The sequence below is a fragment of the Heteronotia binoei genome, chromosome 21 (genome assembly GCF_032191835.1).
Source record: "Heteronotia binoei isolate CCM8104 ecotype False Entrance Well chromosome 21, APGP_CSIRO_Hbin_v1, whole genome shotgun sequence".
NCBI classification, from domain to species: Eukaryota; Metazoa; Chordata; class Lepidosauria; order Squamata; family Gekkonidae; genus Heteronotia; species Heteronotia binoei.
Window position 1 is genome coordinate 169,066,126 of NC_083243.1, and position 15,727 is coordinate 169,081,852.

The following is a 15,727-nucleotide window of genomic DNA, read 5'->3' on the forward strand; positions in this document are numbered from 1 at the left end:
TTACAATATCCAGGAAGAGCAGATAAGGATTAACTGTATTACTTGCCATCAACAGTAAATGGATAATGTGAACGGCAAAGTTTGTTGCGTGGGTGATAAACCATCCACTGCAAATGTGGTTGATGGATAAATCTATGTATTTATGTTGACTACCTGAATGAATTGCTTGAATTGTTTTTTTTTAACTCAATTTTTTGCTGTGATCTTAATGATTATCCATCAAATTGTAATGTATAAGAGTTTTAATTGTTATTGCACAATTGCTACAGTATAATTCTGATGTTGGTACTTTTGTGTCAGTCACTAAGGCTGTAAGCTAATGCAATAAAGCTTATCATGTATGTATGAACATTCTGTGAAAATAAAACCTGTAAAATGTATTGGTTTTTGTTAAATATTTGTTTAGCACGACCCCAATTTTATTCTCCATCTCCAGATTCTGATGTTTATTTTCTCAGAGTTGTTCCTAGTTGGAGAATTTTATTCTCCATCTCCAGATTCTGATGTTTATTTTCTCAGAGTTGTTCCTAGTTTTCTCATATACCCTCCCCAGCCCCAAAAACTAGCAACCCTGCCCTGACTGCTTTATTCTTTCTTTCCAAGGAAGATGCTCCATTCTCCTCATTTCAATTGCTGTTGTCAGTCCCTTTTCATCCTACCTCCCAAGAAAGGAAGTGGTGATAGAAGGATATATATACATAATTGGATGCGTGACAAGCCAGTAAGTCTCCTTAATGAGACAAGGTAATCATACACAGAAAGAATTGGGAGCCCAGAGGCACACTATTTTCTTCTATTTCAGAATACCCAAACTTTTGTCATTTCGTCTTGTTTTCAAACAGCTGTTGAGCTGCCCTGCCAGGACAAGGATTACACAGATGATCTCTTTGATCCTGTTGATTCTTGGTTTGAGAAGGATGATCCCATTACACTGGAGGTTGCTGTAGGGGGCCTTGGTTAGCACAAGTGCACGTAGCAAAAGACGAAATATATTTTGCCTCGTTCTTTAAACATGATTACCCCAGCACCTACTTAAAAAAAGCACAAGCTAATAGGAAAAGGATGCTTATTTGAAAAGAGGGAAAAGCAACATCTGTTTAACTCCAGGGGTTACAAAAGTACCTGTACAAAGTTCACCCATGTGCTTTGAGGCTATTAGAGCACGCCAAGGTGAGCCCACGCACAACAATTCAGTTGCTCAGTGAACAGCCAAAACTATTGTGGAGCAAGGCAAAGTACCTCAGAACACAACTAAAAAGAGTGGCTGTGATCACACGTTGTGACTACTACACACAGGCCTTGCCCTTTATCAGCATGGACTAGAGAAAGTGTTTCATGTGCATACAAACTTATCAGCCCTAGCCAACCATGGTCAGAGTGCTAGTTTATTGGTTCCTTTGCCTTTCTGTTGCCATCTTCAATCAGCATGTGAAGACTTATTTCATTTGGTGAAATGATCCAATGATCCCTCCTTCCTAACTAATCTTTTGGGTTTTATATTTTTGTGTGTGTGTTAGCTCTTGCTTCGTTTTAATGGTGTGTTTTTGGGTTGGTTTTAAAATGTGGTTTTATTGTGCATGTTTCAATTGGTTAGCCACCTTGGTGGCCTTTATAAAGGCAGAAAGGCGAGGCAGAAATTTTGTAAAATTAAGTAATAGTGTATATCAGTACATGAGATAAATGAGTTCCCCATCTTATGCGAAGCCTGCTGTCTGAACTGAGAGCAAGTAAAAGACTGTCTGGAGGAACATCATTCTCTGCAAGCTAGAGGAAATGTTTTCGCAAGACAGTACAGTTCTGTACAACAAGTAAGCAAGGGGAAGAGTTAGCAGCAGCCTCAGCCCTGGAATGCCTTTTGGAACACAGGATAAACAAAAAACCAGGCAGCTGGTGTCCTACTTTACTATTTCCACTGCAGAAATCAGGGCATCTGGCTCTACATGCACCTCCCCATTGCTCACAACAGTCTTCAGTTGGCTTCTGCAATCCCACCCCCCCAAAGATACACACCAATTCATCTTCAAATGAGCTATATTCAACACAGGAGGATACAAAACTACAGGTACCAGAAGCCACTACACCCTGGCAAAGGGCTTCTTCTCACTGCTTGCCATTCCCATTGATCGGGAGCTTTTTGCGGGCATCAGACTCCAGGTAAGTCTTGAGATGGGGTCTGGCGTTGAGCCGCTGCACATAGCCAGCCAGCATAGGAAAGGAAGCCAGGCAGTCAGGAGCCAAGACCAGGTGTATGTGAAGTAAGTCCAGCAAATTATAGTCCGCAAAGGAGATCTGGGGGAAAGTAGCAAAAAAAGAAAATGTCCAAGGGAAGAAAGCAAGAGATAACAAGTGCAAGACATAATTAGCACCACCATAATCTCTCAAGACCCTGTTTTGTTTAGGCATAAGGCAGTTTGTGTTGTTTAATCCCAATGCACCATACTACAGCAACAAACACCAAGGTAAAGTTTTCCAGTGCTACACTTCACAGAGTTCAACCTTTCTAAGCTCACTGACTTTAATGGACTGAGAAATATCTAACTCTGCCTGAAACTGCAGTGAAGGAGTTCTTTCAGTCATTTTTGGGTCGGGCTGTTTGAATACTAGGCAAGGCTTTTTAGAGGTCATTCCCACCAGATCTGCTAGGAAGAAGGCAGCCATGTCTGTTAACGTCATAAAATTGCAGAAAACCACAGAATCCAGTTTCCGGGGAATCTCAGCTTTCATTTAAAAAAAAAATTAAGCCATTTTCCAGCCTGGGGATGAGAAACAGCTTAACAGTCCATAGGTAGTCAATGATGAAATTTCAGTAAGAAGAGGAGGAGCTGAGTAAGATTTCCATGGATTGGGTGGGGTTTCAATGCCTGACTGAAGCTTTAAAATGCAAAATAGTAAAAGTTGCAAAATAAGATCAACTGTGCACATTCAATTCAATATGCAAGATCTACAGCACAGCACAGAATTTATTTTTCTTCCATGAAAATCTGAGTTGCCTGCATGGGGGGAAATGATTACATCAAGCACACAAAGTCCTAAATAGAAGATGAAGAAGGTGCTGTTGAGTTGAAACAAAACTCCTGGCCACTCCTTCCATGGCATATTCTAAGCAAGATAAGAGCACAGCTGGTTTGCCATTGCCTTTCTCTGCACAGCAGCCCCTTGTCTTTCTTGGTGGTCTCCCATCCAAGCACTGACTACGGCCCACCCTGCTTAGCTCCCTAGCCCCAATGAGCCAGGGCTGGTAGAGAAAAGGTGTAAGGTATTGAAGGAGAGGATACTGTACAGGAGAAGTGAAAAGTGGGCTCAAGAAAACAAAAGGAATGTCTATAGTATCTGCTGCTTTCATGGGATTCACATGGAAAACCAGGGGAAAATTTTATAGAAAAGCTCTGCTAAAAAAGGTAACCCAAAACTGAAGACTGATATTTTGCCAAATCCAAAAGAAGAATGAGATGATAAGGCATTAGATAGTGAGGGGAAAATGGAAACAACAGAAGCCATATGAATGCAGACTTCCAGTGTATTTTAATCAGTATAATTGTCCATTGCTGGAGATAGAAATGCTCCAAAGAGCCCAGAGCCACAGATAAGGTGCCTTACCTTTTTGCCTACAATGAAGTCCTTTCCACCATTATTCTGAGCCAGGAGATTCTCAAAAGGACGCAGCTCCCCTGGCAAGGCCTCAGTATAGGCAGCTTTGCCATCCTCCTGCCAAGAAAATAACCAGCATGGATCACATACTCTCTGCTCCTAAACCTCTCCCACACACACACCCTGTTATCTAACTACCATGAAGAAGAGGTGGGAAGGAAGAATAATCAGGTACAATTGGGCTCAGAATTATAGCTTCTGCTGGAGGAGAGCAGCCATGTCTTGAGGCAGAAGAAGCAATGAGATCTGGATTCCACTGACTCCCAACAGGGCTTCCCCCACCCCACCCCGCACACCTTCTTAGGGGAAGGCTATTCCACCCATATTCTCAAGCAAAGGAAAAAAACCAAACCAGATGGATTTTGCTCCCTTGTAACTTCACTTTTTCTTTTGATGGAAGTGGGACAGTTCAATTAATTGTGCATATAGTTAACTGAAGTTTGTATTTATTTTTCAAACTACAGAAATGCAAACATCAACGCCATTTCCCCACCACCAAGTTCTATAGTCTTTTATCAAAGACAGAGAAAGATTTGAGCTTCCCCCGCTCCTTTCCTATTCTAGTTGTCTATTGGAAGGCCTCCATTCCAGTGGCTAAGAAACAAACTCAACCAGTTAAAGACCCAACTCACATAGTTCTGATAGATGAGTCGAACATACTTCAAACGCAGGTCCTCCACGCCATCATTCACCATGTCCAGCAGTGCTGCTTCCTGTGCATCTTGGCCATACAGTCCTGAGCAGCAAAATAAAAGGGCTGGCAAGTTTATGTCCAGCAAGAGACTCTCCCTCACATTGCAAGTCATGCGAACACACATAACAGAGTTGCCTTTTAGTTAATAGATAAAGCACCGACAACTGTAAAGCATGTGTCCACTTATGCACCGGTAGCTGACTTGTTGGAATACAAGTTGTGACGGACTCAGGCACTTAGTCGGAGTAGCTGAGAAACAGGCTTGCAGCGACTGGCTAGAACATTGCCCAAGCAATGGAAAAGTATCCTTTTGAGGTTTGCTCAGCAGAAAATCACCTCAGGATTTTAGTCTGAGCCACGGAGTCCTCGAGAGAAGTCTTCAGTACACCAGTCTGAAGTGAAGACAGTGGGCTTAGGCTGGGCAGTTGTAAAATCAACTGGACAAGGGGCTGAGAGCGGCCAGGCTCCTTGTGGGAGATAGAGCTGAGTGGACTTTGTCTGGAAGAGGGAGTTTTCAAACAGTGTAAAACTCTGAGGGAGATTTTGCCAGTGCATCAGGCAATCTCCAAGTACAAACTAGATCACACAATTACACACAGAGGGGTGAACTGGATTCTGGTGGTCAGCAGGGTTGCCCAAGACTTAGACCAGAGAACTAGCTGTGAGGCTGAGACACATCGGTAGTGAGGGGTGCGAGTTCTGGAAGATAGCTAGTGTGAAAGGGTCTGTGAGGGAGAATACTGACACCAGTTAGGAGTTCTCTATGTGTGTGTGTAAGAGTGATTGAAGTTTGCTATTTATATGATTTGGCACTGCCAAAGTTAGGGTAAAACATCTAAAGAAACAGCATTCTGAGTGACCAGAAGGCACAGACACCCTGTGTGAAGTAGAGTCTAGTGGGACTTTGAAACCTGCCTGGTTTATTGTTTATTTTTAAGATCTTGTGCCAAAATAGTGTTATACTTTACCTCAGCCTGATAAGTCTCTACTCTCTGTAATTGTTTTATTCTGCCAACCAGCTGCCAGTTGATTTGCCTCTTGCATAGTGAACAGTTCCAATCTATATTATTTCATCCCTCCCCTTGCCTTTTGTTTTTTAATAAATATTTTGTAGTTTTGACTTTAAAACCGTCTGGTGTCAATTATTAATAGTTCTGACAGGATTTCTGTGAGTCTGACTGAGGGAAGGTGACCAGGGAGAAATTTGAAGTGGTCACCTCCCGAGTAAAGGCTCTGACTTGATCCCTCACACAAGTTATTTACATTCCAGCCATTATAGAACATAAGAGCATAAGAGAAGCCATATTGGATCAGGCCAATGGCTCATCCAGCCCAATATTGATGGACCTCTATTTCATATTTTTATCCAATCCCCTCTTAAAGCTGGCTATGCTTGTAGCCACCACCAACTCCTGTGGCAGGGAATTCCACATGTTAATCACCCTTTGGGTGAAGAAATACTTCCTTTTATCCATTTTAACCTGACTGCTCAGCAATTTCATTGAATGCCCACAAGTTCTTGTATTGTGAGAAAGGGAGAAAAGGACTTCTTTCACTACGTTCTCCATCCCATGCATAATCTTGTAAACCTCTATCATGTCACCCCGCAGTCGATGTTTCTCCAAGCTAAAGAGCCCCAAGCTTTTTAGCCTTTCTTCATAGGGAAAGTGTTCCAACCGTTCAATCATTCTAGTTGCCCTTTTCTGCACTTTTTCCAGTGCTATAGTATCCTTTTTGAGGTGCGGTGACCAGAAATGCACACAGTATTCCAAATGATTTATACCATCGATTTATACAGGAGCATTATGATACTGGCTGATTTGTTTTCAATTCCCTTCCTAATAATTCTCAGCATGGCATTGGCCTTTTTTATTGCAATCCCACACTGTCTTGACATTTTCAGTGAGTTATCTACCACGACCCCAAGATCTCTCTCTTGGTCAGTCTCTGCCAGTTCACAACCCATCAACTTGTATTTGTAGCTGGGATTTTTCGCCCCAATGTGCATTACTTTGCACTTGGCCACACTTAACCTCATCTGCCACGTTGACACCCACTCACCCAGCCTCAACAGATCCCTTTGCAGTGCCTCACAATCCTCTCTGGTTCTCACCACCCTGAACAATTTAGTGTCATCTGCAAACTTGGCCACTTCATTGCTTACTCCCAACTCCAGATCATTAATGAACAAGATAAAGAGCATGGGACCCAGTACTGAGCCCTGTGGCACCCCACTGCTTACCGTCCTCCACTGTGAAGACTGCCCATTTATACTCACTATCTGCTTCCTATTAATTAGCCAGTTTTTGATCCACAAGAGGACCTGTCCTTTTACTCCATGACTCTCGAGCTTACTAAGGAGCCTTTGATGAGAAACTTTATCAAAAGCTTTCTGGAAGTCAAGGTAAACAACATCTATTGGGTTCCTTTTGTCCACGTTTGTTCACCCCCTCAAAGAACTGTAACAGGTTAGTGAGGCAAGATCTTCCCTTAAAGAACCCATTGTTCTTGATAATAGTTTCTACCAACTTTCCAGGTATTGAAGTCAGACTGACTGGCCTATAATTTCCCGGATCTTCTCTGGAACCCTTTTTAAAGATGGGGGTGACATTTCCAGTCCTCAGGAATGGAGGCAGATTTCAAAGAAAGATTACATATTTTTGTCAGAAGATCCATAAGTTCAACTTTGAGTTCTTTCAGAACTCTTGGATGTATGCCATCCGGACCTGGTGACTTATTAGTTTTTAATTCATCTATCAGTTGTAGGACCTCCTCTCTTGTCACCTCAATTTGACTCAGGTCTTTCAACACCCCTTCCAAAATTAGTGGTTCTGGAGTGGGCAAACACTTCTCATTTTCCACAGTGAAGACTGAGGCAAAAAATGCATTCAGTTTCTCAGCCATTTCCCTATCCTCCTTCAGTAATCCTTTGACCCCTTGGTCATCCAAGGGCCCCACTGCCTTCCTGGCTGGTTTCCTGCTTCTAATATATTCGAAGAAATTTTATTGTTGGTCTTTATGTTTTTTGCAATATGCTCCTCATAGTCCCTTTCTGCCTGCCTGATCACAGTCTTGCATTTGATTATCCACAGCCTGTGTTCCCTTTTATTAATCTCACTTGGACTAGCTTTCCATTGCTTAAAGGAGTCCTTCTTACCTTTTACAGCTTCCATTACTTCGTTTGTTAACCATGCAGGCCTTTTCTTATACCTGTTTGTGCCTTTCCTAACTTGGTGGCATATATTTTATCTGAGCTTCTAGGATTGTAGTTTTAAATAGCCTCCAAGCTTCCCCAAGGGTTTTCAATTTCCTCTTCACATGCCTCCTCATCTCAGAGCATTTACTCCTTTTAAAGTTAAACATGGTTGTGCTGGTCTTTTGGGGCAACTCTCTATTTATACAAATGGTGAAATCAATAACGTTATGGTCACTGCTCCCAAGCGGTGCGATCACTTTTACATCTCTCACCAAGTCTTGGGCATTACTTAGGACCAAATCCAGGATCACCCCCACCCCTGGTAGGTTCTGTGACGATCTGCTCCATAGCACAGTCATTGAGAGCATCTAGAAACTCAATCTCTTTCTCTCGACCTGAACACATATTGACCCAATCAATCTGTGGGTAGTTAAAATCACCTATTACGACACAGTTTTTACATTTAGCTGCTATCTTTAATCCTTCCATCATATTATAATCTTCCTCTATCTTTTGATTTGGTGGGCAATAAACTTCCTTTTGGAAGTTAAATTTCCTTTTGGGCCCTCTATTTCGACCCAAAGCATTTCTAGAAGGGAATCTAATTCTTTGACCTCAGTCTTACTGGACTGTATACCCTCTCTGACATACAGAGCCACCCCACCTCCAACCCTTCCCTCCCTATCCTTCTGATATATCTTATATCCAGGAATCACCGTGTCTCACTGATTCTCCTCATTCCACCAAGTTTCTGAAATTCCCACAATGCCTATGTTTTCCCTCAACACTAAACATTCCAACTCACCAACTTACTTCGAACACTTCTAGCATTTGTATAGAAACATCTATAATTTCCCAGGCAAGTTAGGCCTGCAACCTTCCTCCTGCTGCCTTGAGACTTTGTCAGACACTCCATACTCTTTGTCCCCATCTCAGTGGACAACTCTGATCCATTACCCAGTAGAAAAGTAGCAGCTAACCCTTCATCTCTTTGAGATGAGTCCTCCCGAACCAGAAACACTTCATCTCCTGTCGGCTTTCCCCCAAGATTTAGTTTAAAAAGTGCTCTGTCACCCTTTTGACTTTAAGCGCCAGCAGTTTGGTTCCATCTGGGGGCAAGTGGAGACCGTCTCTTTTGTACAGCTCTCACTTGTTCCAGAAAGCATCCCAGTGCCTAACAAACTTAAACCCTTCCTCCCTACACCATCGTCTCATCCACACATTGAGACTTCTAATTTGTGCCTGTCTCTCCAGCCCTGCACGTGGAACAGGTAGCACTTCTGAGGCTAACTTGGAGGTCTCTTGCCTAGCAGCTTAAATTTTTCCTCCAGGACCTCATGACTGCATTTCCCCACATCGTTGGTACCAACATGCACCACAACCACTGGCTCCCCCCCAGCACTGTCTATCAGCCTATCTACAACATGCGTAATGTCCGCTACCTTCGCACCAGGCAGGCAAGTCACCATACGGTCAGTACATGCTTTTGCCACCCAGCTGTCTACTTGCCTAAGGATTGAATCACCAACTACCAAGACCCCCCCTCTCTTTCTGCCCAGGGATGGTTCCTTGGCGCGAAAGGATACCAGCTCACCAACCGAAGAAGAGGTCCCTTCTGAGGGAGCATTTCCCTTATCCTCAACATGGTGCCCTGTTCCCTCTTGACCGTCATGCTCCCTGGCAGCAACGGGGCTGCCACATTCAGAGTGGGGCTCATCTAATATGTCCCCGAGATTCTTCTCCGAGTGCCTAACTGACTGTCTCTGCTTCTCCAGGTCAGTCACCTCAGCCTCAAGGGTACGAACTCGTTCCCTGAGTACCAGGAGCTCCTTGCATCGAGCACACACCAAAGACAGTCATACATGTGACACTCAGTGCAAAACACTGGAAAACCCTCACCCCCTGCTGGCATTCTACTTTCATGATAGCTTTTTAAAAATATACAGTCCCCTTTTAAATCCTGTTTGTTTATGTGGCTCTCCTTCTGGAAGGTCTACTTACCTTATTGGGAACACAAAGGAAAATAGGGATTTGGGTTCCTGGTCCTTACACATTCCCCAGGCTAAGAGCCACAGGCCAAGAGCCCTTTAGGCAAGGCGCAGCTTAATAATGCAAAGAGGGTGGGGCCTCAGTCTGCCCCAGGAACACAGCCACTCCTAATCAATCAGCAACAATCACCTTCAGCCCACTCAAACCAAGCAAACAGCAGCTCCCCAGCAACCACAAACTCAGAATTTTCAGCAATCACACAGTCACACAAATGCAGAAATTCTCAGCAACTCCCCCAGCTGTTTAGAAAGCCAAACCTCACCCTTATAGCACATCTTATCTGCTCTCTCTCAGAGCTCTCTGAGATGTAGAGTTAACTTGTGTTTACCTAAAAGAGGAAATGATGTACTGTAGCCTAAACCCAATTAGGTACTGATTCTTCTAAGCCCAGGAAAATCGTAAACACTGTATTGGTGAGACAGCGCCTTGTGTGTGAAAAGCTTTGATCTTGTATGCAAGCTGAATTGCTCTTCTTCCTGGTGCAGTGTTCTCTGGGGAGAAGAACCCGCTAACAAAGAGTTGTAAATTGTAGCCACTTAGCAGATGACCTAGTTAGCCATGCTAGTAAGCTAAGTTGTATTACTTTTATCCAAATACTTTTTTCCTGATGTTTTTCTAGTAAACTCTATTTCTTTTGATAAGCTTAAACCTCGTCTCCAATTATTGCCATCTCCACACCTTTGAATTTTGCATGCATTTCCCAAGAAATTCACACGCAGGTCCTCCACGCCATCATTCACCATGTCCAGCAGTGCTGCTTCCTGTGCATCTTGGCCATACAGTCCTAAACAGCAGAATAAAAGGGCTGGCAAGTTTATGTCCAGCAAGAGACTCTCCCTCACACGCAAGTCATGTGAACACACACAACAGAGTTGGCTTTCAGTCAATAGGTAAAGCACCTACTACTATAAAGCTTGTGCACTGATAGCTGACTTGAAATGGTGAAACTCCTGGGGCCAGCACTCCCCGTTTGGTAAATGTTTAACTCTTTTTTTTATCTATTACAACTTGTCACTGTATGTACTTTTATATCTTTGAGCTGCATTGCCTTTTTATCTCTAGGCATTTATGAGAGCTGGTTCAAATAACTTCTACTGCCACCTGCCTTACTGATCTCCTTGACAACCATGCATCAGCTCCCTCACACAAAAAAGATAATACGTGCACAGACACACCTCCCCCAGAATCATTCCCCTCTGTCTCCATTCCACATTGCCCAGCCTCACCGTGGTTCCGAGCCAAGTGGCGTAGAATAGCATTCGACTGGTGTAGTATGAAGCCTCCATCCTGAAATCTAGGCAGCTGCCCAAAGACCTGATGACAAAGCAAGGGGAGTTAGTTATGCCAGGCTCTCTCAGTTGCACAGCAGAGCTAGAGCCAAGCTCCTCCATTGGTTGAGGCTCCTTCTCCCTTGGTGAAGAGGTGGGGAAGAGGAATGAGTGGGAGGATCCTTTGCTCGGCTGCATCACAGCAGAGAAACACAAAAAGCACCTTTAAGACCAACACAGTTTTATTTGAAGCAATTGCTTTTTGCCTTGCTACAGTGCATGTCTGTCTTTAAGCTTGTTTTGCCAGGGCTCTCCTGGGTGCAACTAGATTCCCTCCCCCTTTTGCACTGTATTAATGTCCTCCTGATCAAATCTTTCTCATTAGGAAAGCAATGTGAACTATTTAGATGAGGAATAATAGCAAGCCACCAGTGAGGCAGATTAGTCTGAGAGTGTGTGCAAGGGAGCACATTTCCTTTGTAGACTGGGGATTTTGAACCTAGGCTTCCCAGACAGTAGGCTAATACTGACTACTATACATGGCTGTCTCCCTATTCTTGCACGGCTTCATAGGAGTAGCAGTTATTTCTCTGGGGAAGACTATAGTTTTGTAGATAAAGACATAGCCTTCAGTCTGTGTCATGGTGACTTCACATCTTCTTGATCACCACACAAAGCAACTTATGTACAAAAGCTCACAATGCCCAGCCATTTCATGTTTCTCCCTGGGTCCTAGGGCACTGAGCATGAGATTTCTGTAATTAATGTCCATAAATCATAAGTAGGCTTGCAACTTACAGATACATACCTGAACAGCATATTCAAGATTGCTACAGCACAGACATTGTCTCCAGATTTTGATGCAATCATTCAGAGTGAGAGGTGTCAGTTATCAGAGACTGTTAAACAAAATATTGCAAGCATGCTAATATTTTAAGCAGGTTTTATTTTAAGTAAAAAAATTCTAATTGTGTTTGTCTGTGCCCTTTATAAAGTTTATCTCTTTGCTACTTGGCATTACATTTTATGACACACATGGCCTGGACTGACAGGGTCTCATTTATGTCACATCTGGCCCTCATAACATACGTTTGACACTCCTGATCTAGGCAGAATCTATGTCTCACAAAAGTGCTAGGCAGAACCAGTGCTTTCTCTAAGCTGTGGAGTCCCGTGAGCAAAAATTTTATTTCGTGAGCTACTGGCATTAAAGTTGTGAGTGAGTGATTTGCCTCCTGCATAAATTAATTTGCTCTGGGGTCATCCTTCCTGATCGAAGACAAAAAATGTGTGAGCTGGAGGGCTAAAAAACTGTGAGCTAGTCAGCACTAACTCAGCTTAGGGGGAACACTGGGCAGAACCTATGTCCTCAATGCCAGAAAGTACAACTCACACATGATTTCTTGAGGTCTCCTGTCTTCCATATCTCCCCAGTCACCACATCCTCTGTCCAATCCTGCCCCTGGTCAGCCAGCAGCATCCGCATGGCCTCACAGCGTCCTGGAAAAAAAACAGAACCAACAGACTATATGTGAGCACAACACGTGGCAGGAAAACAGCACTGCCTGCTATGTAGCTGCTACAGGGGGAACATTGAAAGGAACTCAGATGCATCAGACAGGTAGTGGTACAAATAGTGACTACAGAGCAGAGATGACGGTTCCATGGGACTAGAGGATTCCAATTAAAGACTGGAGAACAATTTAAAATTGTCTCTGGGTACCTATATCTCAGACACATCTCAGCATTTGCCTACTGGGAAGATCAAGAGTTACAAGCTCTATGCAGGTCTTTATACTACTCAGCGCTTCATCAGATTGGGATCTAGCTGAAGATACACTGTTTCTAATTTCACAAGTTCCCATAAAGCATGATATAAAGCACAGGCACATTTAAAGAACCAGAACACCCTACTCACCCCTTCTGTACTTTTATTGTCCTCTCACACTTTCCAAAAATATTAGCAATCCCATTCTAACATACATGCCCATCAACATTGCATCTACTATGAAACTTACCTGGAAATAAGTCCAAAACATTCATGATACTTACTCCTGAGTACATGTGATTTGTTTACTCACCCCTTGATACCCTTTGCTGCTTGTTGCAAGAGTTTAAACTATTTGCACCTCAAGGTGGGGACTTTATGTTTTGCTTATACTACTGCATAAAATACCAGGCATATTACTAATTATAACTATCTTCATCAAAAGGAACCAACACAGAAATCCTGCTTATTTTTAGGTTGTCTTTATGACAACTAATTTCTTGGTCACTCCAGTTCTGGGGTGATCAGCCTTCAGCATGGCAGCAATACATAGCATGAGCAAGTAGCCTAAGTGGACGGGTGGTTAGGAGGGGGTGTCCTGGCTTTTAAACCACAGTCAATATTTCCAGCCAAGTAAGAAAGTAAAACATCCCACATCCCAAGAAGCTTTAACATAAAGCGTGACTGAACTACCTCCACATTCAGCCAACCTACTGGAGGAATCTGGGCTTCCATCAAGTATGCAGCAAATGAGCCTCAGTTAACATGGGTAAAACACTCCACTGCAGTAGGTGATGCTTTTTCCATTGTTATCTCTGAGAGATTCTTTAAGGAGACATTATACTTCCCCCAGCACAAGGCTGCCAAATTCACATGGTGATCTTAAAGATGAAGGGGCAGGGTTGGAGTCCAGTTGCACCTTTAAGGCCAACAAAGTTTTATTCAGGATGTAAGCTTTCATGCACTAAAAGCATCCTGAATAAAATTCTGTTGGTCTTAAAGGTGCTATTTGACTCCATCTTTGTTCTATTGCTTCAGACCAACAGAGCTGTCCACCTGGACCACCCCCAAATACAAACTATCTGATAAAAGACATCAGGCATAATTTTGGGCAGCAGTTCACAGGAGTGGAGCTCCGAAACCTCTAATTTTTATTGTGCTCTTTCTTTCTCCCCCTCCCTCCAAATACTTGCTTCTGGGTTCCATTGTTCCAACCCCTTGTGAGAATTTTGCTGAACTCTTAAGTTCTGACAAACTTTCTCGTATTTCCCCCCACAAAAAAATGGGGAAATAACCAAAACATCTAAAGCAGACAGGGAGAAATCTTCATCATGCTACTGTGGCCACATAGCAGAAGGTAATTTAAAAAGTATAATGGGAATAAGGTTTTATTATGACAATTATAATTCAAGAAGCATTTTAAGGTAGATGCTGAGCTGATATAATTGAGTTCACCTTCTGGTGATGTCAGGGGTGTGCGGCATATGCAAACGAGTTGTGCTAATGAGCTCCAGCACCTCTTTTTCTATGACATGACCCCTGAAAGAGGCTATTACCTGCAAAACATTCTTGCCATATTTCGCAGCAAGATCCCACCGAATCCAACAAGACTTACAGGCCAGCGGGCATGCATTGCACTACTGAGGCTGCAAACCAGCCGTCGTCCCACGTTCCAAACCTCCCCAGCCAACCCTTTGTCAGCCCCATGCGGGCTGCCTCTGATCGTCCAGCACTCACCGCGGACAGGGAAGTAGATGATTGTATATTTTCCAGGCACTAGAAGAAGGGAAAGAGGAAGAAAAAGGCAACAAGGTTAGTACACTCTCTTGTGAAACCAAAGTCGCTAGAACAACGCCAAACCGGATGAGGGGAGAAAGGGGGCGCTAAGAGCCTAGGAAGCGGCATCAGGTCGGCCCCCCACCGCCCCCGGCCCCGTAGCGGGAGAGCCAAGCGCCGGCCACTTCTGTCTACAGAAGAGATTTCACGCCGAGTGGGAGGGGCGGTAGAGGGACTGCACTCACTGCCGAAGAGTCAAGCAGTCAAGACGAGGCCTGAACCAAAAATGAGGATCCTTCTCTCCTCGGAACAAGGCAGCACGCTCACTCCCTTGCTCAGGACGAAATGCTGACTCACGCCCGATCAGCACCTTCCTAAAGGCTTTTCCAGCTGGATTATTTCAGATCGACCTTTAGCCCTTTCTTCCAGAATGCTAGTAGTTTTACGGTACTAGAGCGTCACCTTGGGGACTGTGAAGGAATGATAGGGAAACAGTACCTCTGAATTTAAGCGAGCTGCATTTTCTTCTTCTCATAGAAGTATTAGGAAGGGCCTCGTTCAGGGATGGCTAAACGGCAGCTCGGGAGCCACACGTGGTTCTTTCACACATATTGTGCGGGTCTTGAAGCCCCCACCGCCCCATTGGCTGGCTTGGAGAAGGAAATTCTTTAAATCACTTCTCTAAGCCAGGCCAGCTGGCAGCTTTGAGAACACGTTTACGTTAAAGTTGCTTTCTTTCCACATCTCTCCCCCAATCAACCTACCTACCTTCCTTCCTTCTCTCAAACATCTGATGTTTATTCTAGGTGCCTCTTGCGTTAAGCAATTTTGGCTGCCCCTGGCATCATTCAAATATACAGGAAAATGTATGGCTGGCTCAAGCATATGGAACACAGGTTCCCAAACTTATTTGGCCTAACGCCCCCTTTTCAGAAAAAAAAGTTACACAGCGCCCCCTGGAAATCTACCTTCAAGAAGTGGACTAAAAGATGCAGCGACATATTTGCACAGAGTAAACAAGGATGTTGTAAAGAAGACACTCTGAAGCTTGAAATTCTAAAATTATTTTATAAAATCAACCCTAGTAACATTCCCATACACAGAGAATTTTTGAAATTTCATTAAAATTATTATCCACCCTCCCCTTGTCAGCTCCAACTAATGCAATTGGAAGGTGCCCCGCCCAGCCGCTTTCAACGTGAAAGCAGCGGGCAGTGGTAAAATGGGTGCTCTGTGGAGGCTTCCTTGGAAGCCTCTGACAAGTGCAGGCAATGTTTGCCCTGTGAAGAAAAGCGGTGGCATGGCAGCACTGCCTGGGGCTCTTGGCT

The 15,727-nt window shown here is 43.8% G+C and overlaps 1 protein-coding gene across 1 annotated transcript; it reads right to left on the reverse strand.

Annotated features, from left to right (window-relative positions):
- Positions 1-2,013: 2,013 nt before the first annotated feature.
- Positions 2,014-14,826, reverse strand: GSTP1 (glutathione S-transferase pi 1). The gene is made up of 7 exons (XM_060261231.1): positions 14,645-14,826; positions 14,361-14,399; positions 12,249-12,355; positions 10,814-10,901; positions 4,281-4,384; positions 3,598-3,705; positions 2,014-2,289 (listed from the first exon to the last, which is right to left on the reverse strand). Coding segments are annotated over exons 1-7 (636 nt in total). The 5' UTR covers positions 14,646-14,826; the 3' UTR covers positions 2,014-2,100.
- Between the last annotated feature and the right edge of the window lie 901 nt (positions 14,827-15,727).

What these genes read in the sequence shown, in the direction of transcription:
- GSTP1 (XM_060261231.1), bottom strand. An exon ending in GACTCATCTATCAGAACTAT is followed by an intron (nt 3,706 to 4,280) that starts GTGAGTTGGGTC and finishes TTTTCTTGGCAG; the next exon opens with GAGGATGGCAAAGCTGCCTA. An exon ending in ACTTCATTGTAGGCAAAAAG is followed by an intron (nt 2,290 to 3,597) that starts GTAAGGCACCTT and finishes ACTTTCCCCCAG; the next exon opens with ATCTCCTTTGCGGACTATAA.